The sequence below is a fragment of the Montipora foliosa genome, chromosome 7 (assembly GCF_036669935.1).
Source record: "Montipora foliosa isolate CH-2021 chromosome 7, ASM3666993v2, whole genome shotgun sequence".
NCBI classification, from domain to species: Eukaryota; Metazoa; Cnidaria; class Anthozoa; order Scleractinia; family Acroporidae; genus Montipora; species Montipora foliosa.
Genome location: NC_090875.1, coordinates 7242242 through 7262241, shown reverse-complemented (window position 1 = coordinate 7262241; position 20000 = coordinate 7242242). Strand labels below are relative to the sequence as shown.

The window sequence follows — 20000 nt, the reverse complement described above, 5'->3', positions numbered from 1 at the left end:
TTCCAGATGCTTTTAAATGTGTAACTATTCACAAATTAACTTCCATCAACAGTAAAACCATGCCCAACAAAAACAACAGTCATGACTTTCATTTTCCTAATGCCATATGTATTTATTTCAAATTCAATTGAAACATGTAAAACATCATTATCAGAAATATATGTTACATGCACATGTGATCTTTGTTTGTCAGTGCCCTGATCATGAAACAGTAACTTTAGAAATTTAAAACAGAATGATAATAATTTTATGAGAAAAAAAGAGTGTTCATTCGTAGCTTTCTGGGTTCTTGTCCTTTACATTTGGCCTTGTTGTTTTCTTTGCTTGCCCTCGCTTTCTTAAGAACTAGGCCAAGGTCCTTTCTAACAGATGACCTTGTGGCTGCCAGAAATTTTTTCTTTAACACAATACCTGTAAGATAGAAACAGCCAAATGAAATTAATTGCATGGTAGTAGATATGTTTGTTACCTCTATTTAATTATTAAATTCATTTAGTGACTATTAATAATTTGACTAGTATCTCACTGCAAAGTACTTAATCCTGGGAAATAAGATATTAACAGAAAAATGTTCACCACATAGAAGCAATTTTAAATGGTGACACCAGATGCTGGTTACATTGTAAGATGAGCCATGGTTTGGCATGACCAAACAAATTTTGGGATTTTGTTACCTCAACAAGACTTCCTCAGGTCAAAAAAATGCTACATGTATATTAAGCATGTTGAAAAAAGGGAAAAAATATAGAGAAATCTAAACTAACTTTCTAAAAGACTCCTTCTTGATGGACTCAGGCCTGGTCATGATTCATACGCTTTGTTGCATTGAAAACCAGTGACTGAAGAGCTCTGCAGTTCATTGGGTGTAAACAGCTTTTTGGCTAGTGCCTCCACTGCTGACTTTCCATCTGTGATGTCTTCGATTGACTTGACTAATGCCTCCTAAAACAACAAGAGAACACATTAAATAAATATTAGAACTCAGTGCATTTTATTGCGTTTCCCCCCCCACCCCATCCTCCAATTTTTTGCTTTGGCTGCAATTTTGGTGTGGCCAGAATGTGGAAAAATTTGTTTGTACAGGAACGCTTGCTACGCAGGCTACTAAGAAAGTCATTTAACGTTCAGATGTTATCAGTAAAACGAAGGTTAAGATTATCCATACCTTGGTAAAACCATTGAACCTTTCTTCATTTGGATCTTCTTTCTCTGCAACTTCATTTTCAAATACCGATGCCAGTGCTTTTCCCTGTTGAACTCAGTTATTTTAAACAGAATAAGAAAAAATATTGAGCTACATGTTGTATTTGATTGTTCCTGCAAGATTCTAGACTGGTAAGGTCCATGCATTGCATTGTTGAGCACCTCTTGCAAAATGAATATTAACACTTTAGTATGTGATAAACAGAAAATTTATGTATTGAAAACCTAAGAGGAATTTTTTTCTTCATCATTCTGAAAAACTTAAACATTAACACATAGTTTTGAATTCAACGCATTATGGCCACTGCCAATAAAAATCAACAATAAAGTACAATGTGGAATAATTCTAAATTTAACAATCTCATGTCTGTCCCTCTTAAAAATTTCAACAATTTTGTGGTTTTCGCCTGCATAGCAGGCACATGAAAATAATAATATGGGTGCAAGAAAGAACAGGGTGTCATATCCTCCATTCTTTCTTGCACCCATGGATATAATTTTCATGCGCCTGCTACACAAGCTATTGTGATTTATAATTATAAAGCTCCTTACCTTCCTTTGCTTCCTTCTCAATTTCTCGACTTCAGCTTCCAAATTGTTCAGTCGGCTGCTGAGTGACTGCAGCAAGGGTTGACAGTTTGGGCAAGGGTTGATGACATCTGATAATGGTGGCATCCGTTGCCAACTGTCATCTTTTTGGATGTGGCCTCGCCCTGTTTGCAAGTTGGTGTTACGAGGTGGATAACCCATTGGCACTTCCCATTCTGGCACATTATAGTCAGAGGAATGGCTTAAACTTCGAGAAATGGAGAACTCCTGTTGTGGAATATCAGGTGGAGACAACACTTGTGGAGGACTGGATTTGGAAGAATGGCTCAGTGAAGCACTAGTTGATACTGTATGAGATGAACCCATTGATGGTGAAGAGAACTGAAATCTTGAGGCAGGGGTGACAGGTGAAGGTGATGACTGCTGTGGTGGAAAGAAAGTGCCTTCCCTATTCTGTTCATTAGCTGTAAGTTGGGTTATTTTGTTGTGGATGTTACCGGTATATCTTTGCTGAAATGTATCCACAGGCTGATTTCGCAGGTTGGAATCTCTTGACTTGACTGCATCTGTGGGCTGTAATTGTGGTTTTGAAATGATCGGAACTGGGTCTGCTGTAGGTTGAGGGTTGAGCTGTACTGAGCCTGAATGCAGGTTGATCTTATTTGCATGTACTTCAGCCACCTCCTCGACCTCAACTACTTCATTACTTCTACAACTCGCATGCTTCCTTCGCTCAAGTAGATTCTGCACCCTATTAGTATTTGACACTAAAATAATTTCACTATCGTTATCATTTTTCGAGTCAACTGCCTTCCTCTTCTTAGTTGTGTGTTTCTTTTTATCTGAAATCACTGGTTCCTTGTCGACCAGCTCTTCGCAATCTTTAGCTTTCTCTGTCCTAGACTCTTTTCTTGCATGCTTTCTTTTAGGGTCTTCGCACTGAGAGTCATCATCCAACCCTGCTAGCTTTTTCTTTGAAGGTTTGGGTTCACGACGTGGTCGAGGAGCATCGATGGCTGGCTCCTTTTCTTCATTGTCAACTGTGTAGGTAACCAGGTTAGTCACCATCTTATCTGCCTCTTTTTTTTTACCTACAATGTAAAATTAATAAGCTACTTACAGCTGCACCACACACATTTCAACTCATTGAACTTTCCCTATTTTATTCATTTATATAAGGCACGGAACTGAAAAAGAGGCATTGCTGTTGGTTTACTATTAACTCACTATTGATACAACAAGAAACATTTCTTTATTTTATTACAAAGTACTCAATTTCTTTATCGAAGTACCGGTATTAGCCATGAATGCGACTTTTGGTCGCTCCGGGTTTTCTAGTCTACCTGCTGGTTTATTGTTCTATGTTCTGTTGGAATCCCAATGCAAAACATTTGCATAAACACAGTGAATGTGTGAATTTTATGTAACAATATTTGTTTCTCTGGTGTTTCTTACATGTGCATCATTTCTGAAGGCTTGAAGTCACTCAAATGGCTTCCCATTGTCAATAAACTTTCTTTTAAACGGTACACAGGTGCCTAAATGGATGAGCGACAGACTATCTTAGTCAAAAATCCACACGTACATGAAGACTAAATGTTCATGACAGAAATACATGACATAAGAAAGATTTGAAATCTACTGAGATGCAGATTAAAATCTGGGCAGAGGATCTTTTGCCTCTTGAGGCGCTACACGTTGGAACAGACTCCTCAAAGATCTTAAAGAGGTAGATGACTGTAGTATTTTTAAGAAGAGACTTGTAAATAATTTTTTTATGCTCTTAGAATGATTTTTTTCTCTTGTTATAATATAGAGGGCAAAATTACTGAATGCTTATTGGCTGACGAAGAGGGCATTTTTTTCTTAATTGAGGGCAAAATTACTCGCTCCTGATTAGTCGAGCATCAAAATTTCTCACTCGTGATTGGTTGAGCGCGTCGTTCTCGTTCCATTCAGTTGGCTTGGCGGGATTTTGAAGAAATTTTACAAACGGAGCGCTCGCATGTTGCGCAGGAGATTTTGTTATAAAAATTGGAGTGAAATCGGAAGATACTTAAGAAAAGAATTCTTCAGGTGAATTACAGCATTTTTCGTCAAACAGAAAGCGATTATTTGTGTCAAATCTTGGTTTAACTAGGCGCCTACAAGCCAGTTTGCGACCGCGTTGGAGACCTCAAACAAATTCATTCATCGCGACCAAAGGTTTTAAAGTTCCATCACTTCATTGAAAAAATGCGGATTTCTGCGGATCATAAGAAAAGAACTTTGACAGATTTTGCTGAAAGGGAAAATATACGTTCAACAGGAGAATGAATAAGGCTAAAAGAGGTGAAAGAAAGCAATTAAATTGCCAAACGTGCAAGCATCTTTGAACTGTCGCCATTTGTTGTTGTTATCAAAGCGCCAAAAACTTCAAAACACAGGTACAGGGTACGCTTAAATAAAATTTGCCTAGTTTTTGTCGCAACGTGTCTGATCGATAAAAGTCAGGCTGTGTTCTCTACATGTACATAACAGCCAAATGCATCTTTGACCGAATAGAAAAATATTTAACCACAGTGAGTTGAAAAGTTTTTCTGTCAGTATGCAAGAGAGTTTCACTTCGGGTGGTTTCAAGTCTGAGTGATTCTTAACAAGTCTGAAAGGTTTCCCTATAATTTTGCCCTCTACATTATAAACAAGTAATCGCATGTTCTCTCGTAAAATTAAGGATTAATATCACTTGTGTTTTCAGAAGCTGTAGAAATTGCCCTCGTCGCTGCGCGACTCGGGAAATTTCTACAGCTTCTGAAAACATGTGCGATATTAATCCTTAATTTTACTCGGGCCCATGCAATTACATATACTAATTATTCTTAGATAGAAACCTGTGGCTAAAATTAGCCCTGTAAAGGGCGCTTCAATAAAATGTATGTATGTATCCTCAAATTCTAAGCACAGAAGGTACATTGCAAGCTGAATTCATTTTTGGTCAGATTTCTGAACATCCTTCCAAACTGATTGCCAAAATGAAACAATATTTGGCTTTCCAAAAATAGGTGGCTTCAAAATTAGTAGAAACCTCTGTTCTTTTCCTGCTTCTAATTAAAAGCCCAGCCTGAAAGCGATTGCTCTGACTTTCTTGTTCGTCACGCGTTCCATTTTGTTTGCCACCCTTTTTTGTCACGTCTTACAGGCTTTGCAATGTGATCGTGAAAACAGCAAAAACGTTGGCACTTGAGCTGTTCGGTGAACAAAATTGGCTAAATTTATGGATCTTTAAGTGAAAAATATTTAAAACTGCCTCGTGCATGCGACCACTGGTGTTGAGCTCATGACACTGTGTTAATATTACACACACATGTATCTTGCGAGCAAGGGGATTACATATATAAAGCAAGAATTTCAAGACGGATCGAATGGCACGCACCCAAGAAAAGAAAAATAAATAAATCAACATCTGTTTATCAAACAGACTGCAAACATACTCACCGAATACTCCCAAGACTTCTCCTTCGAACATGATCGGTCTCTTGGTCACAGGATCGGTTCCCTGAAGTGAACACGCATCTCCATTTTTAACATTGAGATGATCTTTGACCACGATCTTTGTAGATAACTGTACATCGATTCCCCAAGTTCCCCAATCAACAACAACGTATTCGTATTTTGGTCTAAACACGTGATTAAACACGCTTGGATTGAAACATGGCGGCTCTCAGCAAAACTTTCGTGGACAAAAGTGTTCATCATGGTTCTCTGGAAAAGGAAATATCATTTATCAGCAACAAACTATTTTTTGAAACATTTCCCAATATTATTTTGCATTTGCAAGCATTTTGTTCACCTTCAAGCTGTTTGGAACTTCATTATTTGCTGAATCACCACCTACATCGTGACATCGAAGGAGAAAGCAACAAATCAAGAATGGCTGTTCCCGTGTTTGATTCAATAGAACATTACTTTAAAAAGGTGAACGTAAATGACAGCAACGTAATTCGACATCTGATAATGTTTAAGTCGGCAATAACGGCATTGTTCTTTCGTGACTACCATTCAGCGGAAAAAAAACTTCAGCCGAGTTTTGTTCCATCTCATTAAGGGAAATTCATGCAAAGCTCGAGAAATAAAGGAGAAAAAAAGTCGGAAGTTTGGATCTACCCGTACAGTGGAACTACCTGTTTTGAGATTGCGAGGAGGTGCAGGTGGAGATAAGGAAAAATGGTTGTGTGAGATATGTGGCAAGTTACTGATGTCCAAGAGAAACCTTGATCACCATATGGCCTCTGTTCATGTTAGCCATCTGGATTTTGACTGCATCATGTCAGATGATGGTCTCTTAAAGTGGCAGTGCAGTTTGTACAGCAACCTTTTGTCTTCTAAACAGCGTATTATCTCTCATTTAGTTAAAACTCACGGGAAAATGAATCTTCTTGGACAAGAACACAGGCAAAACCTTCATTCACGAACAACATTGTGGAGAAGAAAACGGTCTGCTGATGGCTCATTCGTTGATGAACAGTGCTCTTCTAAATCGTATCCTCAGGTAAATTCAAGTCAAAACTTCGCAAGCTGTTCAGCTATTGAGAACAAATCACCTGTACCTGCCATCACTAAAGATTTTACAGAAAGAGATTTGCAAACCACTGAAGATATCACAGAACATCCTGTAATAACTGAACTCTCAGAAGTTTCAGGTCAAGATGAACCTTTCTTTGCCAGTCAGGATTCTTATTATGACCTACATGTAGACTCTGAATATCCACCAGGCAAGGACACAGATATTATTAGCATTGATGATTCGTTTAGTTCAGACTCGGACTCTTCATCAAGTAACAATGATTACAGCTCATCTGAAACAGAGGCAACATCTAGTGATGATTCAGACTTCGATGATCATGAAGATCAATTGCAAACGGCACCTACAGACTCTGTGAAGGAATTCAGTGAAAAAGAAAAACTTAGTGTACTGATCCTGTCTTACATTGCAAAACATAAATTGAATGGTTCTGCTTCTGTTGACCTTTTAGAGCTTCTAAACTAATTGCCCCAAAAGACAACAATCTACACTCTTTGACCCTCAGTGAAATCAAAGAAACACTTGGTGACTGTCTCACAAATATCTATGACTATTGCAGCAAGTGTTTCTCTATCTTTCCAAAAGATGAGAATATCTACCAGTGCAGTACAACAGATGGCAAAGGAAAACAATGTTCTGGATTGCGCTATCGCGGAAATGTAAGAAATCAGGCTAAAAAGGAGAAAAACCTCTATTTTGTGACTATTTCTATGGAGCAGCAGTTGGGCACACTTCTGCAACACAGTGGTATATGGACAAAAATCCAGCAGTACAAAAAGTTACCAAATTGTCTAAATATCAGAGACATTGTCGATGGAACAGAGTACAAGAAATATAAACAAAGTGGAGGATTTCTAACCAATGAAGATAATTTAACTTTGCTTTTCAATACAGATGGAATTCCTTTGTACAAATCTTCAAAGGTCAATATATGGCCAGTTTTTCTTGCTATTAATGAACTGGCCCCAAACGAACGGTTTGTAAAGAAAAATATGATTCTCTGGGGACTGTGGCAGGGGAAAGGAAAGCCAAGGTTTTCAACATTTTTTGAAGTGTTTACTGAAGAGTAGTTGTATGGGCTTATTCAGACCAGATATGACAGGTAGTCATCAAATGACGTCATCAATCCAAAGACAAAAGAAGGGGGCGTGCATAAATTAGGGGCATGTTGGGGCATGACGCAATGTGTCGGTTTTAACCCTAACACGTGAAAGAAGGGGGCGTGCATAATTTAGGGGCAAGTTGGGGCATGACGCAATGTCGGTTGTAACCCTAACTCGTGAAACAACACGTGCATCCCAGGTCGTCGCATAAATTAGGGTTAGGTTAATGAGATGCTAGTCACGAACGTACATGAAGGTTTCTTTTATTGAGAAAGTAAGCGAGATGTGTTTGCTGTGCCTGTGTTCTGTTTCCACCCAGCCATCCGGGTGGTAACGCAAATATATAGCGAAAAGAACAATGGGAAAGACAGGGAGCCAATGAGGTCAAGGTGATGTCATCACAGGCCAATGAGACACCGCTGACGTCAGTATACATTAACTTTCTGGGCTTGGGGTCACGTACCTACAAAGTGAAGTGAGAACCCTATTGTTTTGAAGCGAGTCAAACAGAATTTTAAAACACATACACAAAAGGCTTTACACGCCTGGACAAGTCCACAAACGCTTTGTTCTTTTTTAAACTAAATTTGCATAGAGGCGATCGAAGCGTGAAGAAGGAAGAATATAGAAGAAAAAAAGTTGTTTTGTGTGGAAAAGAGGAGCATTCTCAACTCTTTCACGCTTTTTGAACAAACGTGAACTCCGTTGTTACAACCTTTTTTAAGGAAAGTTTTTCAACATCGCGCTTGAATGAAACACGGGTAAATGCAATCTTTTTTATGTAAGAATACACAAAGACATCCTTCAGTGCACAGACACAAAGAAAGCCTACTCAACAGATTTGAATAAAACCTTTTCTGAAAACGCTTGAAAAAAACCTTTAGATTTTGAGAGGCGTTTTATACTGTGGTATGGTGAAGCGGGAGTTGGTTTCATATCGTATTTCAAAATACTTTTCACAATATTTGACGCAGTGAGCAAACAACAATATACATTTCAAACGCTTCATTAAAAGATACTCTAGTGACAAGTTGATATAAAATGATTGTTCTTCGACTATTTGACTATCGTAACCTTAAAACAAACATGTTGCGTTGCGCTTAAATAAATACTGTGACTCTGATAATGCAGTTCTGTTCAGACGTACAGAATATGAAACATTCGAGACCGGACTAACTCGAACGATTTTATTTGCAGAATGCTATCGTTAAGTCAATAAAATACACACCAACAAGCATTTCATACGTTTTACTGAATTAACAGAGAACGCTTATCACAATGTGATATTTGTGAGAGTAGTTCTCTTTGTAATTCACTTGCATTCGCTGCATCCTGATTGTTCTATTATGCATGCACTATTTCAACGCTTTTTGAGCGAAAATAAATCACACACGCGCAAATGAGAGAAGAAAAAAAAATGTTGTAATTCACTTGCATTCGCTGCATCATTATTGTTCTATTATGTATGCACTATTTCAACGCGTTTAGAGCAACAATAAATAACACGCGTAAATGAGAGATGAAAAAAAATGTAATTCACTTGCATTCGCTGCATCATAGTGTTCTATTATGCGTGCACTATTTTAACGCGTTTAGAGCAACAATAAATAACACGCGTAAATGAGAGATGAAAAAAAATGTAATTCACTTGCATTCGCTGCATCATAGTGTTCTATTATGCGTGCACTATTTTAACGCGTTTAGAGCAACAATAAATAACACACGTGTAAATGAGAGATGAAAAAAAAAATGTAATTCACTGGAGTACACTGTATCATTATTGTTCAGTAAGGTTCCCACTTTGTATTACTCCTTAATCGGGCAACCATAGGTGTTCTCGCCCTGTAGGACCTTTTAATAACTCTCTTCTCCGTGGAATCTGGGGGCGTTTCAAAGATCCAGGGATCTGTGTCCTTTTCGATAGGAGAAGGTGGTGTTTCTATCCTGACAGGAATTTTGGATGGACCAACGGGTGTGGTTGGAAGTTTCCTGTGTGCTGTCTTTTTGGGTTGTACCTTGGATATCGTTGGAGAATGGTTTGGAGTGGGCGCATTTGGAGTTGTTGTCGCTGTCCCTACAGGTTTCGTCTTCGTTTCGCTCTTCATTTGTTTTGACAAACCCTGGTACCGTTGTAATAGTTGATCCAATAAGGCCACTTTTTGATCTGCGGGCAAAGTAGAATCCGTAATATGTTTCATGTCTTGATCCAAGCGCGTCAAGGTCGTGAGTTGCGGAGGTGAAGTTAAGCGATGTTCTGTCTCAAGGCTTTGCAATAAGTGCTCTGGAACCAACATCATCTTTTGTACGTGTTTCATTTTAGCACTTTACCCAATAAATCCAAAGCGAACGGTGCAATCAAAGAGGCGAGAGCTGGCAGGAATCCTCCTTGCTGATTGAGAACTTCTTTTTTCTTCTTCAGACTAGGTGTCTTGCGAGTCAAATACAGGAGTTTCGACTTGTGTGGTTTCAAGCGTTTAAATGATGAACTTGGAACCATAATGTTCCCTTTAAGTAGATTAAGGGCGACTTCACTGATGGCTTCTATTTGTCCCTTACTAGCGTGAGATATCATCTCTTTCCGCTGTTTCCCTCTGCTTGTAAAACAAGTGCAGAGAAACGGTAAATGTTGATTGACTTTGGAAGCCTTGACGAGTTCTTGTTTTCTTCTCTCGGTAGCTTTTGAAATCTTTCTAGAACGCAAAGTCATGTCACCACCACTTTGATTGTTTACTGTCTCCTCGCGGTGCAACAATTGCAAAGCCATGGCGTTAAATGAAATCTACCCGAAAGGGTTCATAGGTTTTATAGATTTTCTTATCAACGTAAACAATGGGATATGAATGTGACTCTGGGAAGATCCTTGTTCGCAATCGTTGAATGTCCGGGGTTCGTGGATGTAAATCCATCATTAAGTATCCAAATGGTTGTGATGTAGCGTCTTGAAAACTCTCCCACACAAACGGAACGCGCCCAGAAAACGCCTGTTGTGCCAGTGTCCTCAACCCCAAAGTATCTCGAGGATTGTTAAAAGCAATGATGTAATGAGCATTAAGAGAAATGCTCCGGGAAAACTTTCCTGGGGGAAAAGGTTTTGTGTCAAATAAATGCAGGTGACGTCACAATGATGGGACACTTTGGTGAACAAATCCAAAATGCGCTCGTCATCGCTACAGTTTCTCATGAGGTCATCTAACACGAGCAGACCAGGACGATGAGGGGGTGGAAATAAGGCGGGAATGTCGTCGGGAATACCCTCCATAAACGTGACTTCCTTTACCAATTCCTTAAAACAATCTTGCCATTGACCGTAGCAATACACGATCTTGCGAATGGGGCGTTCAAATAAACAATCTGCGTGTTGAAGTATTTGGCGCGTAAATGTTGTTTTTCCGCATTGGCTGGGGCCAGAAATGATAATACTGCTGGGGCACTTGAATTGAGACATGTTCACAAGACGAAGCTTCAACGATTTGTGTACACGAGATAGAATTCCCACCCCTTTTACTAGCAAATACACACAAAAACAGCAACATTTTGTTTACTTTTCAACATGATTTTATTGCTTATGGACACAGCGAAATGACTTACAACCTTGTTGAAAGCAATCATTAACTTGACGATACATGACTGAATTAAAATAAGCGTGTACACTCCGTTCAACTTGTGCATCGTTCCACTGAGAATCATATCGTTTAAAATTAGCTTGAACAGTGTTCATATCAACATTCCGTGCTCGCCGAATGAGATAAAACAGACAATAATCTCCACAAACATCCGAGTTCAGTCCTTGCAGTGGTTTGTCGTTATAATAGGTAACTTCCCGTAGAATGTAGGTATCCATGTTGTAAGTTTCAGGAGGAAATCCGTAGCTGTCAAAGAATTCACTTTCACAAGGCGATTCAAAGTACATAGCCACCCAATGTGTCCCAGGTTGGTCATGAGGGTCCGTATTCGCGATGAGTCCGGCTGGGTAGGTGTTGATGACAGGTAGCCTATCCCTTGGAAATACGCCTTGCATCAGAGGTGCTAACACAGGGTCAGAAAGACAGGCTTGCCATAGTTCTTGGGTCGTATGCATGACGATGAACTAAGAGCCTTGTGTCAAATCGTAGACCACGCGACGATTGCGATCAATTTCCAACTGATTCTGAAATTCTGCGTACACAATTAAATTCAGAACTGAGTTCGTCTGAGTTCCAAATTTCAGGTACAGGTTCACGTTACCCGTTCGATGAGGTATCAGATGATCGGGATGTCCACTTCCTGCCGGTGTCAAATCAAAACGGAACAAACCGTATCCGTTCTCCCAATCCACTCTATCAATGTCAAGCCCGTGCCCACAATTCATGTCTCCACTTCCTGAAAACAGCGTGTTGTAACCATCGATCTTTTTTCCACCCGTCAGATCCAGCGCAGAATAAGGCATTTCTTCTCCATTTACAGTCAGCCGAATGTCTTGCAGGTCAAACAGCTCAAAGTTGAAAGGATTTCTTGCAAGGTTTCCGTTGAAGGCATCGTTTCGCACGAGCCCAAAAATGATGCACTGAGGAATGAAACCGTGGAATAGATCTGTCTCAGTGTGATTTAAGACTCCTTGAGGGATGATCCTTGCCTGCGTAGGGGTTCTGGTTAGGGTATAGATGGCTGGTAGCGCTGCGCTCCCTTTGTGACCTTGCATGATCTGTACATGTTCTAGTTTCACACTGTCTGCAACACGCACTGTGCGTATGCGAAGCGTACTCGACATGACCTTTAGTTTGCAGTTGTTTGGAGTCTCCCCAGCCATGAGAACAAAAGCATCGTTGTTCAGATCCACTTTGACTTTGATCTCCAAACCGTCAAGCAACAACTTGTCAATATTAAACACGTCACAAAGAGGTACTCCGACCAACCCAACTTCTGCGCCGTTGTTAGTAAATGTGGCTCTTCTATTCAGACCCTCATTACTTTCTGCTGTATTATCTACTTCATTCATGTGTCCAGCAGTGTCTTTGTAATACAGAGCTTTGGTTAAGTACGATTTCTTGGCCTGTTCCGTAAAGTTCAATAAGGTCTTGATGTAAGCATTGTATGCTTGAGTGTCTGACTGTTCTGTTACCAGCGTTTCGTTGATCTTGATGGTAAACTGTTTGATGATGGAATGAAGGGCGTTGTTGACCAGAGTGTACTTCTTACCATCCCCTGTGGGCGATCCATCTTGTTTGGTAATCTTTACTACCAATCGCAGCTCTGTCTTGTTAATGTCAATGTAGTCAGCTAACGGTTTGATGACAAACTCGATGGGATTAGTTCCCGTTTGAACCGGTTCGTAATCGATCCATTTGCTGCTAACAATCGCCACATCTGTCACAGGTACATCAAACAATTGTAAACTTGAATTCGCACCAGGGGCTGAGAGAGGGTGAGCTGATGCCATCTTTAATCAAAAATAGTCTTGAACGTTGAACGAGATGTTCTCCTTTTCTTGGTCTGTCCTTCACTGTGCTGCTTTGACGTATACGCGCGCTTATATACTCTTTTTCCTCGACCTTGCTGTGTAATGTCATCAATGACCCCTGTGAGTAAATTTTTTCCAGCAGCTTTCGCTCTTGTCTTGGCAGCTTTCTTTAAAGGTTGACCATTGATCACGTCTTGGACAAGTTGCATTCCCGTTTCCAATCCAGCATCGAGCATTCGTTTTCCCACTTTTTCTGCTGTTGTTTTGAGAAAGGGAGTTGCTGAATGGAACAAGGACCGAAACATTCCACCTAAGCCGTTGCCCCCTTGACCATAAGGGTGTGTTCCTCCGTAGATACTAATGTCTCCTCCTTTACCGTGCTGCCTATAGGGTACAACATGTCGTCCATATGGGTAATATCGGTGGTTCATAGGTAATAACATGTTGTTATAGAATATCACGACGCCGAAAATGCAGGGTCACGCGTACGGCTCCAGAAGCAAATGGTATCAATTGACCTGTGTCTCCCCTTATATTGATCGCCACGTATGAAAACACAGTTGTACGGAGTCTATGGTAGGAGGGCACCTTGACCTCTTCTGTGATCATGTTCCCCGGCTGACCACGAGGAACAAGCATCCGAAGTAAGTTCGCTTGAGCATCTCCCACTACTTGAGACTTGATTAAATCGGAATACACGTAGATGGTTTGAAAAGCGTCTCTCGAGAGCAATCCCCATACCAGTTCGTCTTTTCTGACAAGTGTTGTCGTTGTCCTCGCAAGAAGGACGCTGTGATCATCATTCTGTTGGACAAAGCCTCCGATTTGGTACAGCTGAGGAATATTATACTGATGGTTTAAGTACCCCAAGGCGCGAGCTAATGTCTTTGGTAGAATCACATACCAACCGGCTGGTAACTTCAACTCAAAGTAATCTTGTGCTTTCTCGTAAATGTAAAAACACTCGTTTCCTTCCAGACTCGTAATGGCCTTGTCACTCTTCAAATAAATGTCTCTCAATCGATTGTGTAGTCCCTTCGTCATACCGTGAATGACATCTTTGACCGTACGGTAAATGCCACTTGGTACAGGGATGTTCAATTTCCAGGGTTCAGGACCAGTCTTACAAAGCAAAGTGTAGGACAATTGATTCTCACCTACGTTTTGCCAGGTGTAAGGGTAAATGATGCGTGTCATGGCCACCTCCCAGTCTTCACTTAGGTGTAGTTGACTTGGTAACTGCATCTTAAAATCGGCCGCCTTGTTTTCTGGATATTGAGTCAGACTTGCATCACTGGTCAGCACCATGTAAAAACTGTTGGTCATGTTGATCGACGGCGGAAATGTAAAACGACGCTGACGATACCATCTAAAAATGCCGGCGTTTGACCGTATCCACTCGTTAAATATATTTCAATGGTCTGAAATATCTTTGTCCGCAAAGGTAGGTACACAATATGTTCTCTTTCTTCAAGGAGTGTTTCTCGAAAACTGCCCAGAGGTACCATCTCATGTAGGAGAGGTAAGCGCTTGTCACCCACCTGCCACGGTTCCACGAGATTGGTTTGAACTTGAACCAGTCTCTGCTTACACGAACAAAGCGACAGCGAAGGAGGAAAGATGTAAATACCCGGATATGTGATGGATGTGCCGGATGGTAAGATGAACCAATCATGACCATATTTTCTTTCTAAGGTGAGTGCAGCATTCAAACGAACGCTGGGTGTAAGAGTGTTGTTTTCGTTTATCCATCCCAACGCACGAGCTGTAGACAATGTGATCAGAAGTCCTTCAGTTTGCGAGTTTAACGTTACATTCCATTCGTCGTCCACTGTGATTTCAATCTTAGATGGTGGGTCAGCGATGTTCAGGCATTGTAACATTCCTTCTGTGACATCTAAGGCTGTATAATACTTGCCCTCGGGTAATACAAACAGTGTGGAGTCACCTCGACGATCCAGCATGATGTGAGAATGTTTGCAGTCATTTGTAATGTCAAACATTGAGAGCGGATACACGATATGATGCAATCCTACTTCCCAATCTTCTTCATCTTTCAGATGGATTTGTCGAGGTAGCGCTACGCGAAAGGAGGACTTGGAATTGTTTAGAAATAAATTACTGCTTGCATTACTGGGAAGTGTCACGTAAAAGTCGCTATCTTGAATCATGTTTGTTGTAAAGCGACCAACTGGTTATGCGGAATCCAACTGTCGTATTTCTTTGGCCAACCTTTCCAATGTACCAACACCTCCTTATTCGCTCCTCGTCCCCTGCGTTTTAAAATTGTTTCAATACGAAACAGGTGTTTTTCCGTTTCTATCACTTTCTGTAACTCAAATTCGTAAAAAGTGCCTTGAATCCAGTCACCGTCTGCTTCCTTTAGGCGATACACGGGTGGGTCGCGCGGAAGTCTCTGAGCAACAGTGAAAGTTTCCTCCGTCCAGGATGGTAAGTAACCTTTTTCAAAGATGCGTTTATGCTTACTGATCTTGACTTGATCTCCCACTTTGAATTTATACTTTGTCGGCTTTTTGAACAGATTTCTATACAAATTGTTCCAGACCTCTGATGCGTTATTCTCGTTGACATCCGCTGGTCTCATTTTGATGCTACGGTGCACGCTTTGATTGTAATTCCCATTGACTAAATCGTCCAGTTGGTCCAAATAATGGTACGAGCTGCTGGTAGTGAACATACGCCACATAAGTTGCTTCAAAGTGCGGTTGAATCTTTCAACCACTTGGGCCTTGGTTTCGTTGTAGGTTACAAAATGATGTACATTCTCCTTTTTGAGAAAGGTTTGAAACGTTTTGTTCTTAAATTCGGTTCCGGCATCTGTTTGCAACTTCTCAGGTTTGCGACCTTCCTGGAAAATGCTTTCAAAGGCCACCACCAACGAGGCTCCTGTTTTCGATTTCAAAGGCACCACCCACGCGTATTTGGAAAGGACATCGATACAAGTCAGTAAATACTTGTATCCTTGATTCCACTGACTCAAATGTTGCAAATCAACCAAGTCCGCCTGCCATTGCGAATCTATATCAAACACAATTACTCGGTTACGACGAAAGTGTTTTCTTGCAGGTTTGTGTAGGGTATAGCCAGGTTGTTGGCGGAGCCAATCGAGTACTTGCGTGCGTTTCAAACCATACCGACGCGCCGCACGATACAGTTTGTCGACTCCCCCTAAAGCGGATGGTCAATCCACTTCATAATACAATTTCTGTAATAGTTGGTTCGTCTGATTTAGGGTCCGCGTTTTCTGTTTCTTCTTCTTTTGCATTTTCTTCTTCGTGATTGTCGGTGACATCTTTCAATTCGATGTGAACCTCGCTACCGCAACACGCAACTGAACATCGCATTCTCTGACATATGTCACTTAAAGAAACTGTAGGCGATGAGCTTCCACACACGCGGCTTGCAGCACTACCCATGGTGTTAAACAAATGATTAGATCTTCTTCATTCGCAGACTTTTTCTAACAATTTGCCAAACCATCCACCAGAAAGAAGGATAATGTATCGAGTACGTGACACATAAGACTTTGTGGAATGTATATTGTTCGGTAAATGTAGCGTTGCATTGGTCCATGTAGTAATAAAAACTCAACAAGCGACCGGGGTTCATTGGATGTAACTCCTTTACAAGTTCTAACCATTGCTCGCGAGGTGTGCTGTGAAAGATGTGTCCTGCAAAACAACTCCGAGCGCAAACCCGAACGAAGACAAAGTACACTCTATACATGTTAACGAGTCTACTGAAAAACGGGCACTGCACGTATTCCTTTATAGCACTTTTTGTGAATTCAGTCACTCACTAACACGGTTAATACTTGTGCGTGTGTGATTTATTTTCGCTCTAAAAACATTGAAACAGTGCATGCATAATATTGCTTGACCGGTACATGTGCATCTTTATTGTACATAGGGTGCGCTTTCAAAAGAACTTTTTATTTACTTTTTTTGGATTAAGATTTGATTAAAGAAAATCTATCTCTCGCAAATATAACATTGTGATAAGCGTTCTCTGTTAAGCAGCGAACTCAAGTGAATAATGTGTGTGATTTATTTTCGCTCTAAAAGCGTTGAAACAGTGCATGCATAATACAACAATAATGATACAGCGAATGCAAATGAATCACATTTTTTCATCTCTCATTTACGCGTGCATTATTTATTGTTGCTCTAAATGCGTTGAAATAGTGCATGCATAATAGAACACTAATGATGCAGCGAATGCAAGTGAATTACAACATTTTTTTTTCTTTTCTCATTTGCGCGTGTGTGACTTATTTTCGCTCAAAAAGCGTTGAAACAGTGCATGCATAATAGAACACTAATGATGCAGCGAATGCAAGTGAATTACAAAGAGAACTACTCTCACAAATATCACATTGTGATAAGCGTTCTCTGTTAATTCGGTAAAACGCTTGAAATGTTTGTTGGTGTGTATTTATTGACTTAACAACTATAATCTTTGTTGTACATAGGGTGCGTTTTCAAAACTACTTTTTTTCCGATTAAGGTTTGTTAAAGAGAACTATCTCGCGCAAATATCACATTGTGATAAGCGTTCTCTGTTAATTCAGTAAAACGTTTGAAAGCAAATGCAAGTGAATTACATTTTTTTTTCTTCTCTCATTTGCGCGTGTGTGATTTATTTTCGCTCAAAAAGCGTTGAAACAGTGCATGCATAATAGAACAATCAGGATGCAGCGAATGCAAGTGAATTACAAAGAGAACTACTCTCACAAATATCACATTGTGATAAGCGTTCTCTGTTAATTCAGTAAAACGTATGAAATGCTTGTTGGTGTGTATTTTATTGACTTAACGATAGCATTCTGCAAATAAAATCGTTCGAGTTAGTCCGGTCTCGAATGTTTCATATTCTGTACGTCTGAACAGAACTGCATTATCAGAGTCACAGTATTTATTTAAGCGCAACGCAACATGTTTGTTTTAAGGTTACGATAGTCAAATAGTCGAAGAACAATCATTTTATATCAACTTGTCACTAGAGTATCTTTTAATAAAGCGTTTGAAATGTATATTGTTGTTTGCTCACTGCGTCAAATATTGTGAAAAGTATTTTGAAATACGATATGAAACCAACTCCCGCTTCACCATACCACAGTATAAAACGCCTCTCAAAATCCAAAGGTTTTTTTTCAAGCGTTTTCAGAAAAGGTTTTATTCAAATCTGTTGAGTAGGCTTTCTTTGTGTCTGTGCACTGAAGGATGTCTTTGTGTATTCTTACATAAAAAAGATTGCATTTACCCGTGTTTCATTCAAGCGCGAGGTTGAAAAACTTTCCTTAAAAAAGGTTGTAACAACGGAGTTCACGTTTGTTCAAAAAGCGTGAAAGAGTTGAGAATGCTCCTCTTTTCCACACAAAACAACTTTTTTTCTTCTATATTCTTCCTTCTTCACGCTTCGATCGCCTCTATGCAAATTTAGTTTAAAAAAGAACAAAGCGTTTGTGGACTTGTCCAGGCGTGTAAAGCCTTTTGTGTATGTGTTTTAAAATTCTGTTTGACTCGCTTCAAAACAATAGGGTTCTCACTTCACTTTGTAGGTACGTGACCCCAAGCCCAGAAAGTTAATGTATACTGACGTCAGCGGTGTCTCATTGGCCTGTGATGACATCACCTTGACCTCATTGGCTCCCTGTCTTTCCCATTGTTCTTTTCGCTATATATTTGCGTTACCACCCGGATGGCTGGGTGGAAACAGAACACAGGCACAGCAAACACATCTCGCTTACTTTCTCAATAAAAGAAACCTTCATGTACGTTCGTGACTAGCATCTCATTAACCTAACCCTAATTTATGCGACGACCTGGGATGCACGTGTTGTTTCACGAGTTAGGGTTACAACCGACATTGCGTCATGCCCCAACTTGCCCCTAAATTATGCACGCCCCCTTCTTTCACGTGTTAGGGTTAAAACCGACACATTGCGTCATGCCCCAACATGCCCCTAATTTATGCACGCCCCCTTCTTTTGTCTTTGGATTGATGACGTCATTTGATGACTACCTGTCATATCTGGTCTGAATAAGCCCATACAACTACTCTGAAGACCTTATCACTTTAAAGCACGAAGGTTTAACTGTGACAGATAAATGTCATCCAAAGCTGATGCTGTCATTGGGAAGCACGGACTTGCAAGGAAAGGCTTACCTTTTGTCTATGAGTCACCATAATGGTGAATGTGGCTGCAGTACTTGTGAGGAAGAAGGTTTTACTGCCAAACAAGGGAAAGGGCATGTGAGATGTTATCCTTTTCGAGACCCACCTGCTACTTTACGCACCAGTGACAGTGTACTGGAGAATGCCTTGTCTGCATTGGAGAGTAATAAGAGAGTGAAAGGCATTTATGATGTTACTCCACTGGCAAAACTCCCTTGGTTTGACCTAGTGCTTGGAATAGTTCCAGACTACATGCATGGTGTATTACTGGGAGTAACAAAGCAGTTGCTGAACCTCTGGTTGTCTTCATCAAAATATAAAAAGCCTTGGTTTATTGGAAATAAAACAAAAGCTATTGACAAGAGACTAAAAGAAATGAAACTCCCAGATTTTATTCAAAGACTTCCAAGACAACTGGAAACAAGTCGTGCCTATTTTAAGGCATCTGAACTACAAGCATGGCTACTTTATTACTCAGTACCATGCCTTATTGACATTTTACCTGAGAGGTATCTTCAACATTTTGCTTGCTTGGTGGAGGGTGTTTACATTTTGCTTGGAGACAATATAACTCCAGAGTTACTAGCTATGGCTAGAGATCTTTTGTTCAGGTTTTATAAGGATCACCAAGTCCTTTATGGCGATAGCAACTGCAGTCTTAATGTGCACAATGTTGGAGCTCACCTTGCCATGTATGTGCAGTCTTGGGGACCACTTTGGGCATGGTCATGCTTTCCCTTTGAAGATTTGAATGAAACCTTACTAGAGGGTGTTCATGGAACTGGAAATCAGTGTCGGCAGCTTATCTGGATGTTGTATGCACAAAATAGCCTGAGAGCTAATTGCCATTTAATTCCTGATGTTACAATACAACAATTTGTGGAGCGTATGCTTTCTGGAGAGAGAAGGTTGCGAAATGTGAAAAAGGCTGCAAACTGTCAAATTGCTG

General features: G+C 40.3%; 3 protein-coding genes and 1 pseudogene across 3 annotated transcripts in view; 1 reads left to right on the top strand and 3 right to left on the bottom strand.

The window, feature by feature from the left end:
- The window catches only part of LOC138009794 (uncharacterized), a 23389-nt gene that overhangs the window by 949 nt on the left and 2440 nt on the right, over window positions 1–20000 (bottom strand). The gene's annotated exons all lie outside the window — the stretch shown is intronic.
- On the bottom strand, window positions 248–6037 carry LOC138011090 (uncharacterized; annotated as a pseudogene).
- Window positions 11504–12832, bottom strand: LOC138011089 (uncharacterized protein F54H12.2-like). Its single transcript, XM_068858085.1, has one exon. It carries the CDS (start codon window positions 12830–12832, stop codon window positions 11504–11506), a length of 1329 nt encoding a protein of 442 aa, XP_068714186.1.
- The window catches only part of LOC138011088 (uncharacterized), a 1545-nt gene continuing 545 nt past the window's right edge, over window positions 19001–20000 (top strand). The window contains exon 1 of the mRNA XM_068858084.1: window positions 19001–20000. This exon is cut by the window's right edge and continues 545 nt beyond it. Within this exon, the coding sequence (XP_068714185.1) occupies window positions 19001–20000 (1000 nt within the window).

Coding starts and splice junctions, on each gene's coding strand:
- LOC138011089 (XM_068858085.1), bottom strand. CDS start 12,832: ATGGCATCAGCTCACCCTCTCTCAGCCCCTGGTGCGAATTCAAGTTTA.